At 44.9% G+C, this 16,304-nt stretch overlaps 1 protein-coding gene across 1 annotated transcript in view; it reads right to left on the reverse strand.

Annotated features, from left to right (window-relative positions):
* Nucleotides 1-11,323: 11,323 nt before the first annotated feature.
* The window catches only part of LOC145343538 (solute carrier family 28 member 3-like), a 169,725-nt gene continuing 164,744 nt past the window's right edge, over nucleotides 11,324-16,304 (reverse strand). Inside the window, exon 14 of the mRNA XM_080189788.1 lies at nucleotides 11,324-12,262. Coding sequence (XP_080045914.1) covers nucleotides 12,228-12,262 — 35 coding nt within the window. The 3' untranslated portion in view covers nucleotides 11,324-12,227. The remainder of the gene's footprint in view (nucleotides 12,263-16,304) is intronic.

Genomic DNA, 16,304 nt, shown 5'->3' on the forward strand with positions numbered 1-16,304 from the left:
ACATGCAATGGCCCCCACATTCCCCCCGCACCATGTCACAGTGTGACTTCATGCAGACGTAAATCACTCCTGCTCTTTAGAAGTGTAGTTCTGGCACAGCAGTGACAAAGGTGGGTGAGGAAGTGAGTATCACTGACTACCAACCTCTGGGGTGAAGAAAAGGGGTCTCAGTCTCTGCCATGGTGGCAGGGTGTGCTTGGGTGCAGGTGTTTGGGGGGGGACTCGTGCCAGTCTGGGGCTCTCATGTTGGGGGTCGCCAATGGCTTGGGGCTGATGTGCACATTCCGCCAGACTGCTGAATGACCCCTGAGGGGTTGCGTATGGGGTTGACCCGCAATGCCAGTGATGTTGCTATGGTTATCCTGTCATCTGTCAGCTGGATAGGCTCTGTGCTTTCTGCTGACATTCCATCCCAGGCACAACTAACAATCACCAAGTCTGGCAGCTTCTGCTCCCATCAAGGGAACACAGCCCCAAACACTGCATGGACTCTGCAGTGCTCCCTTTGAGGGGAACCCATCTCATGATAGTCATGAGGGTGCTCCTCCACCATCTGTTCAAACTGAAAGCAATTCCTATAAGCCACTGTACCAAATATACAAGCGGGTGCACCCATGTCTATGCCTCAATGGGGACACCTGCACAGCCATCGTATGCTCTCTGTGTCCCCCCTGGTGTGGGTGGGGTGATAGCTGTCAACCCGTCGTGATGTGATGCATGGCATTGCGTATGGTGTCGAGTTGCCACCTTCCAGACTCATGGGTACACATGTTGTGGGGAGGGAGGGAGTGTTTGGCATGGATAACCTCATGGACTGTCATTCAGCAGGGACCTCTGTGGGATTTTCCAGTCCTCAGTCCACAAGTTTGCTCATGAGGTGATGAATGCCCTGTTAGCCTGGGCAGGCCAGTTCAATAATTTTGATGTGGGTCAGGCCTAGCAAGAAGCCTGTGCAGTAGTCTTTGCTGCCAATGTCAAGGTACTGTGCAGGGGGCAATCGATTGCATGCATGTCACCCTGTGGTCCTCAAAACATCAGACACTGTGGTTGATGAGTAGAAAGGGGTTCCACTCTCTGAATATTCAGGTGATCTGTGACAACAAGGTTAATATGATGCACGTGTGTGCATACCACATGGGTTAATGTGATGCACGATGGCTTCGTCCTGCAAAGCTCTGACGTCCTTGGCCTCCTTCAAGACAAGCCCAAGTTGCCATTTTGGGTCATGGGGACAAGCTATCTGCTAAGGGCTTGGCTGATGATGGCAGTGTGGAGGCCAGAGGCCAAGACCTGGACCACTATATTGAGGGCCACTCTGTGACCCAGTCCATCATTGAATGGAGCACGGGCTCCTGAAGATGTGTTTTCGTTGCCTGGACTGCTCTGGCTGGACCCCCCAGTACAGCTCCCTGAGAGTCTCCCACATCATTGTGGTCTGCTGTGTGCTCCACAATCTAACACAGCAGTGGGAAGACTTACTGAGGAGGAAGAGGGTGAACAGGTGGACATCCCTGAGGAGGAGGATGAGGGGTTCCAGCATGATGCAGATTAGAAGGAGGCAGAGAAAAGCTGGTGGGTGGAGACAGGTGGCCGCAGGGTCTGGCAGGGCGGAGAAGAAAGATAGGCTCTCATCGTCATAAGGTAGCCCGACTTGGGAATGGGGGTCCACCAACTCTAATCTCACCCTTGTCCACACTATCTGCCATGGGTCCCATTGACATTACATCAGGATGATGGGCCTGGATTGGCCATGTTAGTGAATTACTCGTCCTGGCAGGAAGGTAATGATGGCTCACTATGCGGCACACTATGATGTTGCCCTCGTGCAAACACGTCTGACCTACCCATTCTCTCACTGCACACTGGTGCCTAGGCTCGTGACTGAGGGAGGCCAGGATCATCACCGTCTGATGCAATACCCCAGGGATGGGGGGGTGGGGGTGTCCCATGGTACAGTGGATGTTGGTGATGCCGTGCCCAGCTGTGTGACAATGAAGGCCTGTGGGTCTACAGGGCACTCACTGCTGGGTCTGCCTGGGCTGAGTGCTTTGGAGTTCCATGCTAGTCAGGAGTCTGGCACATTTGCTGGGAAATGTGGATCGTATACTTGGTGGGCCAAATGGCTCTCCCATGCAGAATGAAGCTCTGAGGCCCTCTTAGTGCAGTCGGGGGATGGTCATCCCTGTGGAAGGTGAATCACAGACAGATTAGTCATAGCTACAGGGTGCAATATCATTTATTGGTGAAGTTTAATGATGGATGTTATCTTCTCCCTAACTAAAGTGCAGTCTTCTGCCCATACCCTCCTGGTGACCCAACAACCTCTTAATCGCTCATGGCCTACAGCTATATCAAGGTGTTCTCCCTCAGATGTACATCAGAGATAGGGACAGTCAGGTGTGTCCTGTGCCTCATGGATTGTGATGCTCTTGGTGAACATCCCCTGAGTTGCTGGGGCCCTCCAGGTCGTATCCATGCCACACTGTTCACCCCGCTGCCCATGAGATGCACTGGTGTCAGGAAGGGGGAATCAACCGGAGTCTCCTGGGTCAAAGACCCCGACACAGGCTCCAGCCCTTCTTCCTTCCTCAGGGCACCTATGGTCCCTGAGACAATTAATGGGATGGCTGGCAGCTGGAGTGAGCTCCATGAGGCCCAATGCCACCTACCCCTGCCAATCTTGGAGGCCCAACAGCATTCGCCCCACAATGCGAGCCCTCGGCGATAGCCCTCTGAGACTGGATTGCTGGATTGCTGTGGGGCTTGAGAGTTGGTATCAATGGGTGCTATTCTGGTTGGCAGTTGGTGACTAGTGGAGTGCCGCAGGGATCGGTGCTGGGGCCTCAACTATTTACCATTTATATAGATGATCTGGAGGAGGGGGCCGAGTGTAGGGTGATGTAATTTGCTGATGATACAAAGATGAGTGGAAAAGCAAATTGCGTGGAGGGTGTGGAAAGTCTGCAGAGAGATCTGGATAGGCTGAGCGAGTAGGCGAGGATCTGGCAGATGGAGTATAATGTTTGCAAGTATGAGGTTATCCACTTTGGCAGAAATAATAGTAGGAGGGATTATTATTTAAAAGGCAAAAAGCTGCAGCATGCTACGGTGCAGAGGGACCTGGGGGTCTTTGTGCACGAGTCGCAAAAACCCAGTCTGCAGGTGCAGCAGGTGATCAAGAAGTCGAATGGGATGTTGGCCTTTATAGCGAGGGGGATAGAATATAAAAGTAGGGAGATCTTGCTGCAACTGTACAGGGCACTGGTGAGGCCACAGCTGGAGTACTGTGTTCAGTTTTGGTCGCCGCACTTACGGAAGGATATATTGGCCTTGGAGGGAGTGCAGAGGAGGTTCACTAGGCTGATATCAGAGATGAGGGGGTTAGCCTATGAAGAGAGATTGAATAGACTGGGTCTGTACTCGTTGGAGTTTAGAAGGCTGAGAGGGGATCTTATAGAGTTGTATAAGATAATGAAGGGGATGGATAGGGTAGTGGTAGAGAGATTCTTCCCGCTTAGAAAGGATAGCAGGACTAGAGGGCACAGCCTCAAGATAAGGGGGGGGGTCAGTTTAGATCGGAGTTGAGGAGGAACTTCTTCACTCAAAGGATGGTGAATCTCTGGAATTCTTTGCCCATTGATGTGGTGGAGGCTACCTCACTGAATATATTTAAGTCACGGGTAGATAGGTTTCTGATAGACAGGGGAATTAAGGGTTATGGGGAGAAAGCAGGAAAGTGGAACTGATCCACTTCAGATCAGCCATGATCTTATTGAATGGCGGGGCAGGCTCAAAGGGCTAGATGGCCTACTCCTGCTCCTATTTCTTATGCTCTTATTAGGCAGGAACTGAAGAATGTAGATTGGGGGCAGGTGTTTGAGGACAAATCAACATCTGGCATGTGGGAGGCTTTCAAATGCAAGTTCCTGTAAGAATAAAGGATAAGTATGGCAAGTTTCGGGAACCTTGGATAATGAGAAATATTGTGAGCCTAGTCAAAGAAAAAAAGGAAGCATTTGTCAAAGTTAGGAGGCTGGGAACACAAGAAACAAGTGTGGAATACAAAGGAAAGTAGAAAGAAACATAAGCAAGGCGTAAGGAGGGCTAAAAGGGGTCACGAAGAAGCATTGGCCAGCAGGATTAAGGAAAATCCCAAAGCTTTTTATACACATGTAAAGAGCAAGAGGGTAGCCAGGGAGACGATTGCCCACTCAAGGACAAGGAAATCTATGCATGGAGCCAGAGGAAATGGGCTAGGTATTAAATGAGTACTTTGTATCAGTATTCACCAAAGAGAAGAACTTGGTGGATGATGATTCTGGAAAAGTATGTGTAGACAGTTTGAGACATGTTGAGATCAGAAAGGAGGAGGTATTGGGGTTCTTGAGAAACATTAAGGTAGACAAGTTCCCAGAGCCTGATGGGATATACCCCAAAATACTGAAAAAGGCAAGGAAGGAAATTGCTGGGGCCTTGCAAGAAATCTTTGTATCTTCACTGGCTACAGGGGATGTCATGATGTGGAGATGCCAGCATTGGACTTGAGTAAACACAGTGAGAAGTCTCACAACACCAGGTTAAAGTCCAACAGGTTTATTTGGTAGTAAACACCACTAGCTTTTGGGGTTTGCCCCTTCATCAGGTGGGTGGGAGTTCTGATCACAAACAGAGCATATCAAGGCACACACAGTTTACAGAATACTGATAAGAATGTGAGCCTTTAGAGCTAATTAAGTCTTAAAGGTGCAGACAATGTGAATGGAGATAGCATTAAGCATAGGTTAAAAAGATGTATATTGTCTCCAGACAGGACAGTAAGTGAGATGTTGCAAGCCCAGGCAAGTCATAGGGGTTACAGATAGTGTGACATGAATCCAAGATTGCAGTTGAGGCCGTCCTCATGTGTGCGGAACGTGGCTCAACTGGGATCTTGGGTTCATGTCACACTATCTGTAACCCCCATGACTTGCCTGGGTTTGCAACATCTCACTTACTGTCCTGTCTGGGGACAATACACATCTCTTTAACCTATATTTAATGCTATCTCCACTCACATTGTCTGCACCTTCAAGATTTAATTAGCTCTAAAGACTCACATTCTTATCAGTATTCTGTAAACTGTGTGTGCCTTGATACGCTCTGTTTGTGATCAGAACTCCCACCCACCTGACAAAGGGGCAAACTCTGAAAGCTAGCGGTGTTTACCACCAAATAAACCTGTTGGACTTTAATCTGGTGTTGTGAGACTCTTACAAGAGAGGTCCCAGATGATTGGAGAATAGCTAATGTTGTTCCTTTGTTTAAGAAGGGTAGCAAGAATAATCCAGGTAATTAAAGGCTGGTGAGCCTTAAATCTGTGGTAGGGAAATTACTGGAGATGATTCTTCAAGGCAGGATTTCTTCCCACTTGGGAATAATGGACTTATTTGTGAGAGGCAAAATGATTTTGTGAAGGGGAAGTCGTGTCTCATGAACTTGATCGAGTTTTTCGAGGAAGTGACAAAGATGATTGATGAGGGTAGGGCAGTGGATGTTGTCTACATGGACTTCAGTAAGGCCTTTGACAAGGTCCCTCTTGGCAGACTGGTGCAGAAGATGAAGTCGCATGGGATCAGAGGTGAGCTGGCAAGGTGGTTGCAAGACTGGCTCGATCAAAGAAGACAGAGGCTAGCAGTGGAAGGGTGTGTTTCTGAATGGAGAGCTGTGACAAGTGGGGTTCCTCAGGGATCAGTGCAGGCACCTTTGCTGTTTGTAATATCTCTAAATGATTTGGAGGAAAATGTAACTGGTTTGATTAGTAAGTTTGCGGATGACACAAAGGTTGGTGGATTTCCAGATAGTGATGAGGGCCATCGGAGGATACAATAGGATATAGATCAGTTGGAGACTAGGGCAGAGAGATGGCGGATGGAGTTTAATCTGGAAAAATGTGGGGTAATGCATTTTAGAAAGTCTAATGCAGATAGGAAATATACAGTAAATGGCAGAACCCTTAAGAGTATTGATAGGCAAAGTGATCTGGATGTACAGATACACAGGTCACTGAAAGTGGCAATGCAGATGGAGAAGGTAGTCAAGGAGGCATACGGCATGCTTGCTTTCATAGGCTGGGGCACTGAAATTAAAAATTGGCAAGTCATGTTGCAGCTTTATAGAACCTTAGTGAGGTCACACTTGGAATATAGTGTATAATTCCGGTCGCCACACTACCAGAAGGATGTGGAGGCTTTGGAGTGGGTACAGAAAAAGTTTACCAGGTTGTTGCCTGGTATGGAGGGCATTAGCTATGAGGAGAGGTTGGAGAAACTTGGTTTGTTCTCACTGGAATGACGGAAGGAGGCAACCTGATAGAAGTCTACAAGATTGTGAGAGACATGGACAGAGTGGATAGTCAGAAGCATTTTTTCCCAGGGTGGAAAAGTCAATTACTACGGGGCACAAGTTTAAGGTGCAAGGTTTAAAAGAGATGTACGATTTTTTACAGAAGGAGTAGTGGGTGCCTGGAACTCGTCGCTGGGGGAGATAGTGGAAGCAGATACGGTAGTGACATTTAAGGGGTATCTTGACAAATACATGAATAGAATGGGAATAGAGGGATATGATCCCCAGAAGGATTGGGGTTTTTAGCATGGTCAATGCAGGCTTAGAGGGCTGAAGGGCCTGTTCCTGTGCTGTCATTTTCTTTGTTCTTTGTATGTTTCACTACCTCCCTTGACAAACGAAGAAGTGCGTAGCATTATCTGTTGCTCATCTCCAGATTGGGAAATCATTTTTGGTAGACTTTGTCAATTGAGTTGCCTCCATGAATGAATCTAACCTTCTTGTATTCTGGGTGTTTCTGGGGTTCCCCTGGACCATGAAGCTGAGGATGGGCCTCTTGTTGAAGCTGTGTCCAGTGGTGTCAGGCCCTTCTCCTCCTCCTCAATGAGATCACTGTCACCAAGAAGGCAGTATTGAGTACAGGCTCCATTACTCAATGTTCTTCTCCTTGGGTGCAGATCGAGGTAAGAGACTTATCAACAGTGGCAAGTAAATTAGACCTTTCATTTGCAAACAGAAACCCAATGTCATGCCCTGGAGCTATGTTGTTGTTGCTAGGTGTGCTGAGGCACACACTTACATGTCTGGGTTACTATGATGCTAGCCCTGTTGCTTGATATCTCAATCCCACAGAACTTGGGAGAGGTTTGGACACATTTGTGAAAAATGCCTCGTCACCAAAGACATGCCTTCAATCTATGATCTACCATGTCCATTAAGCTGAATCTATAGTTCAGCAGTAACTGGATGCCCTTTGACCTGTTATCCATGCTATTTGAAGATAGCACATTAGAGTCTTTCACTAACAATCTATCAGATAGGCAGCAGCTTTGGTTCCTTAATATCTGCCTGCATTTTTCATCCCCATGTACCTCTGTTAAAGCTCAAGTGAAGTGACTGTATTGTGAAGCCAAGGACTCCTGCAGTCTCTTGTTAAAGCACAACAAAAGCCATGGTTCCATTGCACCTTCTCAGTGAAGTCTTTCTCTTTTCGTTCAGCTCAATGTTGTGATGCTAAGCAGTTTGAGGGTACAAGATGAAAAGGCCCTCCGAGTTCTCCCACATTGATTCAGATGTCTTCTGTGCATTCTTTTCCAGTTTCAATTTCAAACTGCACAACTTCAGATTTTCAAAATTGAGGTGATACATTAAAAATTATAGTAAAAAGTTTATTAGTCACAAATAGGACTTACATTAACACTGCAATGAGGTATTTTTATTTTGAAACCAGCTTCAACCCTCATCCTGTTAGTGTTTGGGTCTATCCAATCTTTCTGGAACCCTATGATGTGCATGTAGAACTCCACTAGTAATTCTCAATCCCATTGCATTTGTGGTCAACATTCCAACCCACCTATCCAAACCCATCAATACTGATGCTCCCATGTCCAATGTGGATCTCATTTCTCCCCAAATCAAGGCTGTGTGCACGGTCATATATCGAGACACCTCCAGCCCTAGGAGAATTTTGAATTACACCCTCTTTATTATGTATTCCTTTTTGAAGGCTACAGATGCCTCCCCTAACCATGACCATCCCATCTGCAGTCCAGTATCAAGGCCGGTGAGCCCATGGACACCACCTTTAAGATCATGACCATATCCTACAACCCAAACTGTGCCTTATCCGGCATATGGGGCAGCACATTGGCTAGCACTGCTGTCTCAAAGCACCAGGGACCTGGATTCGATTCCTGGCTGGGTCACTGTCTGTTTGCATGTTCTCCCCATGTCTGCATGGGTTTCCAAAGGGTGTTCCGGTTTCCTCTTACAGTCCAAAGATGTGCAGGTTAGGTGCATTGGCTATGCTAAATTCTCCACCCAACCCAATCATTTCCCATTGTTTCATGTTCTCCTTCCCATCCCACCTTCCCGCCCCCCTCCCACAACCTCACCACTGCCCATTGCCCCCAAGTCTCCTTCCTGTCTCCAATCCCACCATTGCCTAATTTCCCAGTCTCTTTCCTTCTTTCGCCCTGCTCTCTAACCTCATCATTACCCATTGTCACCCAGATACTCTTTCTCCCCTCTCCAACACCATCATTATCCCATGTCTCCTTCCTTCTCCAACAATACCAATGTGACTTGTGCCTTCTGCCTTATTCCACTCTCTCCAACTCCATAGCTGTCACCCAGGTGACTATCCTCCTTCCTCCTTTTTCCACCAGATCACAATGCAGGTCTCTTGCATATGTAGTCCTACCTGAACCCTGTAGCAGACACCTTCTCAGAGAAGAGGAAGCCTTGAGTAGGCCAACCTTACACACCCACAAGTTTAGCATCTCACTGGCATTGCTGAGAACCCAGAGTTGTGCTGCTGCAGGCAAGCTTTGAATGTTGCACTCATCTCAAAATCACAAGCGAAGTGAGGGCCAGCCGCTGTATACTGCTGATTTTCAGATGTGATTCAGACCGGTGTTAATTTCCCACTGGCTGCATGATTGGGAGGGGGTGAATGATTCCTGTGAGTGGCATTTTTAATGAGAATTCATAATGGCAATGAATGAAAATGGCATTCTAGATATGGATCAACAGAAAACATAACACTGTGAAAGTGGAGAGATGAAAATTCCAAACTGATTTCCCAACAGGAATCTGATTTTTGGCCCCTCTCCAAATTTTCTACTCCTGCCTACCCATCGTTGGGAGGATCGAAAAATTCGACCCAATGATTCTGAAAGTTATGGCTGACTGGGTCTAATTGAATACCTCATGTTGTGCAACTGAAAACTGATAATTGAGAAAAGTTAGAAAAGTTTGAGCAGATGCATTTAATATGGATGCAATTCCACTAAATAACACAAGTGATTTTCTTCATTTTGATCTTTTAACTCACAAATGCTATAAATAAATTTTCAACACTTCAAATTGGTCATTGAATCTGAAAACACATTTTGTAGTTAAAAGCAATTATTAGTCAATGTGTAATATAAGAGTAGTTTTTGTCAGTTCATACCTGTAGTAGTCACTTGCACACTGAGTGCTCATTAGGAAAATCACAACCAATGGACGCCATGATTTTCTAATGTGCATTTACAATTAGCAAGATACTTCACCATTGAGGAGGATATGAAAAATCTACCCATACAAATATGCTTTTATGAAGAGGAGAATCAAAATATACTGCCTTGGGGGAAGTGGGGGGGGGGGCGCAAAATAAACTTCAGGAGGATTTGTATATTGGCTAATGTCCAGACAACAAGGCATATTTTTCTGATCCTTGCCTTCAGAAAATGCTCAGTTTCTTTGATGCAAAAGTTAGCACTAAAGTTTCTGCTTCACTAATGTTATTAAGGGATTTCCAAGGCTTCTGATTAGAAGTTTGTAGTCTGAGGCATAGACTTGACATGAGGTGAAAGGGGGCACTCCTGACATCACAGTTAATTCTTACATTTCCTTGCTGGTGGGAACACAGAGATTGTATTCTGTCAATAGCAGACACAACACATTAAGAACGTACACTGCATCCCACAGGCACCCAAGAACATTTCTGGAGTAACTGTAGGTGTAATACAGTGGCCCAGAATTCCAAGAGCCATGAATTTGGAACATTTGGCATCCAGCATCAACCCACAGAAGTACACTGGGCACATCTCATTTGCCTATCTGCTCAGTCTACGGAAAAATCCAACTTCTAGATGCTTCTAGAGGTGGAGAGGTATTACAGACTTCCAAAACAGAGGAGCAATGGTCTTTGCAAGGGGTGTTTTTTTTAAGTTCTTTAAAAAACTTTGAAAAACTTAAAAGTCTTTAAAAAAACTTTGTGAGGCGGTAGTCTTCAGGGCACCGAAGTGGGAGATACGTCCACCCTTTAAGAAACTATTTCTTTCTTGATGCATCTGACTCCATCATTACACCAGGCCGTGAGGACCAGGAAATGGAAATTCCCAATCAGCGTCATCCCCACTGTTCATGTCAACAGTCAGGACAAACTAAGGCTTAAGAAATTAGGGACATTCCGGAGGGAATCAACATATCTGTGACTAAGCTGTTAGTAAACTCCCTAAAGTGGCAGAAGAAATTTAGCCCTATTCGATGTAGGTGTTTCAGCAGGTTTTATTTATTTATAGTACACTTGGTTCGTTCTTCCAGTTATATGACACTCCTTTTATATTTAGCGATAATGTGCTGACATGGTTATATGAATTGTGCCAATGGTAGAGGAGACACATTTTGGTAGGACTGCTGAAAGAATAAGTTATTTACTATGTTATTTACTATACCTTATGTTAAAGGAGCTAAGAGATAATGGATTTTGGAGTTAATGCTTAGTTTTGGAGCAGAAATCAGTACAAAATTACAGGGATGAGTGGATTATATTTTTAAGGCAAACTGTGTGTATAGAGTGTGGGAGGATGGCTGACTAGAACACTGTGGCTTTCATTGAAGGTTCTCCCATTCCACCATCTTTGTCACATCAGCAGAAATTTATTGAAAATGTTTTTAAAAGTGTAAAGGGGCCTGAATTTTACTAAGGGCCTTGACATAGTGGAGAAAAGCAGATCTTGAGCCCGCACTTTTTAACAATGAGATTGCTTCAGCAATTTTACCACAAGCAGCCTCATAATTGGCTGCTTATTGGCCTGCTGTTTAATTAAGAGTGTAGATGGGTTCTTGATGCTGCTGACCCAAACAGAGGGTTGGAAGCTGCGAAACCTCAGCATCATCAATGAGAGAAGTAGGTGCTAACCTCCAACCTAAAGCAGGTAAGATTGAAAAAACAGAAAAAAATCATGGGATCGAACGTTGGAGGGAGACCATGACCAAGATGACTGCTGTGACTACAGAGACTATCTTCCATGTAAATGACCCCCCACTTTACGTCTTAGAACCTCTATTTTCTGATGGCCCACCAGGCTACTGTATAGATACTGCCTCCATTAACCTGGCAGTTTCCCCAACCATCAGGTGGCCACTCTGCTATCAACAAAATACTAACAGCAAGGAAAATGGCCTCTAATTGGGGTTTTGATTTGGTTGGCTGGCTATCTTCTTGAAGCACGCAGATGACCCTTATCTAGTCCTGTTGCTGCTAAAATATCAGTGGCGAGATCACATCAGGCCTGTACAGTTCTCTTGTTATTTTACAGGTTCCTCCAATCCACTATTTGCCTCGCCAGGATGATAATACTCTGCCAAGTGTTCTGTCAGTCACATAGTGGGAGAAGCCCAAAGGAAACTCCCAGAAAAGGTTTTCAATTAATTTTCACCAAACTCATGTTTTGAGCCCACCAATATCCTGCCCAAATAAAATAAACGTCCTAGCAATTAGTTTCCCAATGATCCAATTTCAACCTGAAAGAAATGGCCATCTTGCTAGAAACAGTAGGAAAATGTTGATGTGAAGGTGGTTGCAGTGCAATTAATATATTTAATAAAGTGGATTGTATCAGTGTTGCTTTCATCAAGTTGCATTAATTGTTAATGTGTTTCAAAGCATAGACTTTAAAGTCATATGTTTCTGCTAAACAGTGTGTAATAGAGAAATGGGCAGTGAACAGACTGGGTTAGACATTAGTCATTTATGCAAAGTATGCCATTAAGTCAACAATGCAGCTGGAAATTAAAAGAGATTAAATTTCTCCAAATTATTTTTTTCTTTTAAAAAGAGATCTGATGGCAGTTGAATGTGGGAGATGTCACCATTTGACAGCAACCCTCAAGTGACGAATTAGTGTACTGTCCTCCTATGTTGACCTCCATGGAATTAATGACAATCGTGCTAAAAAGTAAAGGCAAAAGAATAGTCAAGATAAAATAATGACCTCATACAAATATGAAACAATATTCTCTTGAAAGGTTTTTGTTAACAATTGAAGAATGTTGAACTAGTATAATTCCAGATGTTGGAAATTTTGTTAGCCACATATATTGATAATTCATATAAAGCAGTAAATATTCTCAAATCATATAACTGATGTAAATATCTGGATGCTAAATTTTTGTGATGGGATATGCCCAAATTTAGTTTGTTAGCAGACAGAGAAAACCTTTAAAGAAACAGTACAAATAGCTATTTTCAGCCATATTCCCATGTTTCTCCAGGCTGCTGCCAGCAGAGATCAGGATAATCTCTATGAAAACCAGGTTCTAGATATCCAAAATCTCAACTTGCATCAGGGATAAAATGGAAAGACTTCCTACAACCATTATGTATGGTGCGTGACTATGTTGTAGGTGGTTTTGTGGCAAAAAAGTGAGTGATGCAGGGAGGGAGGTCTCTGCCCCACAACAACCACTTGTTGTACTGCACATCAAAGTGAGATTCAACTTCACATTGGGCACATCTCATTGCAAAACAGACAAATTTACAGTTTTACAAAATGGTGAATATTAAGCCCTATCCATGACAGTGGATTTGGATATCTATAACATCACCCACAGCCCTAAAGGCAAATTTAAGACGGCACAGTGCTTAGCACTGCTGCCTCACAGCTTCAGCGACCCGGGTTCAGTTCTGGCCTTGGGTCACTGTCTATGTGTGGGTTTCCTCCGGGTGCTCCGGTTTCCTCCCACACTCCAAAGATGTGCAGGTTATGTTGACTGGCCATGCTAAGTTGCCCTTCAGTATCAGGAGGATCAGCAGGGTAAATGTGTGGAGGTAAAAGGCTTGATTGGCCAAATGGCCTCATTCTACACTTTGAGGATTCTATGATTCTATAAAAATTTCAATTTATCCAAAACTCTGCTGCTCTTTAATGCAACCCACTCACCTATCTCTCTTCTCCTTTTGAACTACAGTGACTACTGGTCCCCCAATGTCGCAAATTTAACAATTTTATTTTACTGTTTAACTATCTTCATTTCATGGTTCACTCTCCCTAATTCCAACCTCTCAGTCTCCTCAAGAATCTACCTCACCAACCACTGCCCCCACCCCTGGCCATCCTTCACCCCCCACAAATTCCTCCACCAAAATCTCTCTTCCTCTGACACTTGTCATTGGTATCCATGCTTTTGGCTACCTGCTAATGGGAATTCATCCTTCTCTTCCTTTAAAATCTGCTTAATACTCAACTCTTTGATTAAGCTGATGAGCGACATCCTATTCAAAGTTTCCCCTAATTTCCTTTCACTGTGCACAGGCCATTTGTTGCTTGGCCATGTGCTTGACCATGTATGCACACAATTTAAAACAAATCAAATCCCAAAGCACTTCACAGCTAAAAAAATAAATTTTGAATAATCATTGCTGTAATGAAGGAAACCTGGCAGCCAAATTCTACACAGCAAGCACCCACAAATAGAGGTATGATAATGACCAGTACGATAATGACCAGCTAAGCTCTTTTTTCAGTGACATAGGTTTCGGGCATCTTATAATTCTGTTCTTCAAAATGCTAATTTAGGATATTTGACATCAAACCAAGGGCAGATTGGGCCTCAGTTTAACATATCATCTGAAAGACAGTGGCCATGATTCTTCCATCCCAGCATTCCAGGAGAACTCTGCGGCTGCTGATTTGCAGGGTTTCTGAGAGCATTTGTGTCCTGCTTGCATCTCTCAGCGTCAGATTTCCAGCGTCTGCTCCATGACGGAAATTGGCAGGGAGACGCACAGTTCTTTAAATGGTCATTTCAATTTCATTTGCATGTGATTAGTGAGCCCAGAACGGAAGTTTCAGGGCCCGCTAGCATCTCCCACCCTGCCAAAGTATTTCATTCCAGCAGTGATCACACTAGCTCCCCACTAACGGCTCAACCCCACTGGAGTCAAGGGGGGCAAGCAGGGCCCTCCGGAGAGTCAGACAGGGGGATGTCCCTTGGGCATTGGCACCCTGTCAGTGCAAGTCTACGTCCCCTGGCACTGCCCAAGGGGCAAAATGCCAATGCCCAGGGGGCAACTTGATACTGCCCATCAGGCATGGGATAGTGCCAACGAGCAGGGCATCCAGCTGCCGCTCTGTAATTCAGAATGATGGGGCAAGGAGGGAGGCCAGTAATCGGGGTGGGCTGGGGGCACAGGGTAAGCTGGGGAGGTCAGCACTGCCGGGGAGCATAACTGTCCGGGGGCGGGGGGGAATCGGCGGGTTCGAGGCTGGAAGCCAACACTGTTTATGCGCTGATCTCAGCACTGATAGATCGGAGCATGTGCAGTGGCCTGCTCAGCGCACTGATTTCAGCCTCTCCTGTGGGAATAGGCCCTGCTCCCTGAAATTTAAAGATATTCTGCAGGGCACAGAGTGTGGGACATTCTTATCTGAATTCCCATTGAAAAGAACAGCATGAATTATTCCAGTTAATGATTGTGAGATCCAGGAGCTCATAAGCTGCAAGCGCAAGGCTTTTCCAATACATCTATGATAATGATATTTACCAGTATTTCTCAAGTATGTCCTATACACAGAAAGCAGGAAAGATCCAACCTTGCCAATTATCATCGCATCAGACAACCCTCGATCATCAGTAAAGTAATTGAAGGGATTATCAACAGTGCTACCAAGTAGCATTTATTCTGAAATAACCAGCCTAATGATATTCAGTTTGGGTCTGTCACGGCCATCCAGTTTCTGACTTCATTACAGCCACGGCCCAGACATCAACAAATGAGCTGAACTCAAGAGGTGAAGTGAGAGTAACAGCCCTTGACAGGCAGCATTTAACCAAGTGAGGTATCAAGTAACCTTGGCAAAACTGGAGTGAATGGGAATTGGGGCAAGATCCCCAACCAAGTGCAAAGAAGATGGCATGGTTACTGGTGACTGATCATCTCAGTCCCAAAACATCTTTGCAACATATTTTCAGGGTAATGTCCGAAGCCTAACCACCTTCAGCTGCTTCATCAATGACCATCCACCATAGTATGGTCAGAAATGGGGATATTCACTGATGATTGCACAATGTTCAGCATCATTCGTGTTTCCTCAGATATTGAAGCAGTCTGTATCCATATAAGATGTGGACAACATTTAAGTTGGTGCTAATAAATAGCAAGCAACCCCAACTTAACACCATCCAGCACAAAGTAGCCTGCTCAACTGGCAACCCTTCTACCATATTCAACATTCACCTCCTCTACCATCAATACACAGTGACAGTAGGGTGTGCAATCAAAAAGATGTACTGCAGCAACTCACCTGCTTTCCATTCCAAACCGGCAACCTTTACTGCCTAGAAGGATAAGGACAGCAGATGCATGGGAGCACCATTGCCTGCAAGTTCTTTTTCAAGACACACAACACCCTGACTTGGAGCTACATCATTATTCCTTCTTTGTCACAGGTCAAAATCCTGAAACTCCCTTCCTATCACCACTGTGGGTGGACTGACACCACATGGACTGCAGCAGTTAATGAATCATCATAGAATCCCTACAGTGCTGAAGGAGGCCATCAAGTCTGCATTGACCACGATCCCACCTAGGCGCAATGAAGGTGACTCAACAGCACCTTCTCAAGGGCAATTAGAGAGGGGCCTAGCCAGTGACATCAAGTCCTGTGAAAAAGTAGGACAGATTTTGGTGATGTGTATGTATATAGTGAAATCAATTTAAACAGAATGGTATGATGTTCTGCCATTACCATGGAATGAAATTTTAAACCAAGGTCCCATATATCATATCAGATGGATGTAAATGATCTAATATCATTATTCAAAGAAGAGCAGAGAAATTCTCCTTGTTTTCTGGGCAACATATTTTCTCAACTGGTAATAGATTAATTCATTTGCTTATTTCTCTGATTGTCCATGCAAATTAGATGCCATTTTTTCTTACATGCCCAGAATGACTACACTTCAAAGTGTAGTCTGTGAAAGGCTGTGAA

This window comes from Carcharhinus amblyrhynchos, chromosome 5, assembly GCF_965287045.1.
Source record: "Carcharhinus amblyrhynchos chromosome 5, sCarAmb.v2.hapA, whole genome shotgun sequence".
Lineage (NCBI taxonomy): Eukaryota > Metazoa > Chordata > Chondrichthyes > Carcharhiniformes > Carcharhinidae > Carcharhinus > Carcharhinus amblyrhynchos.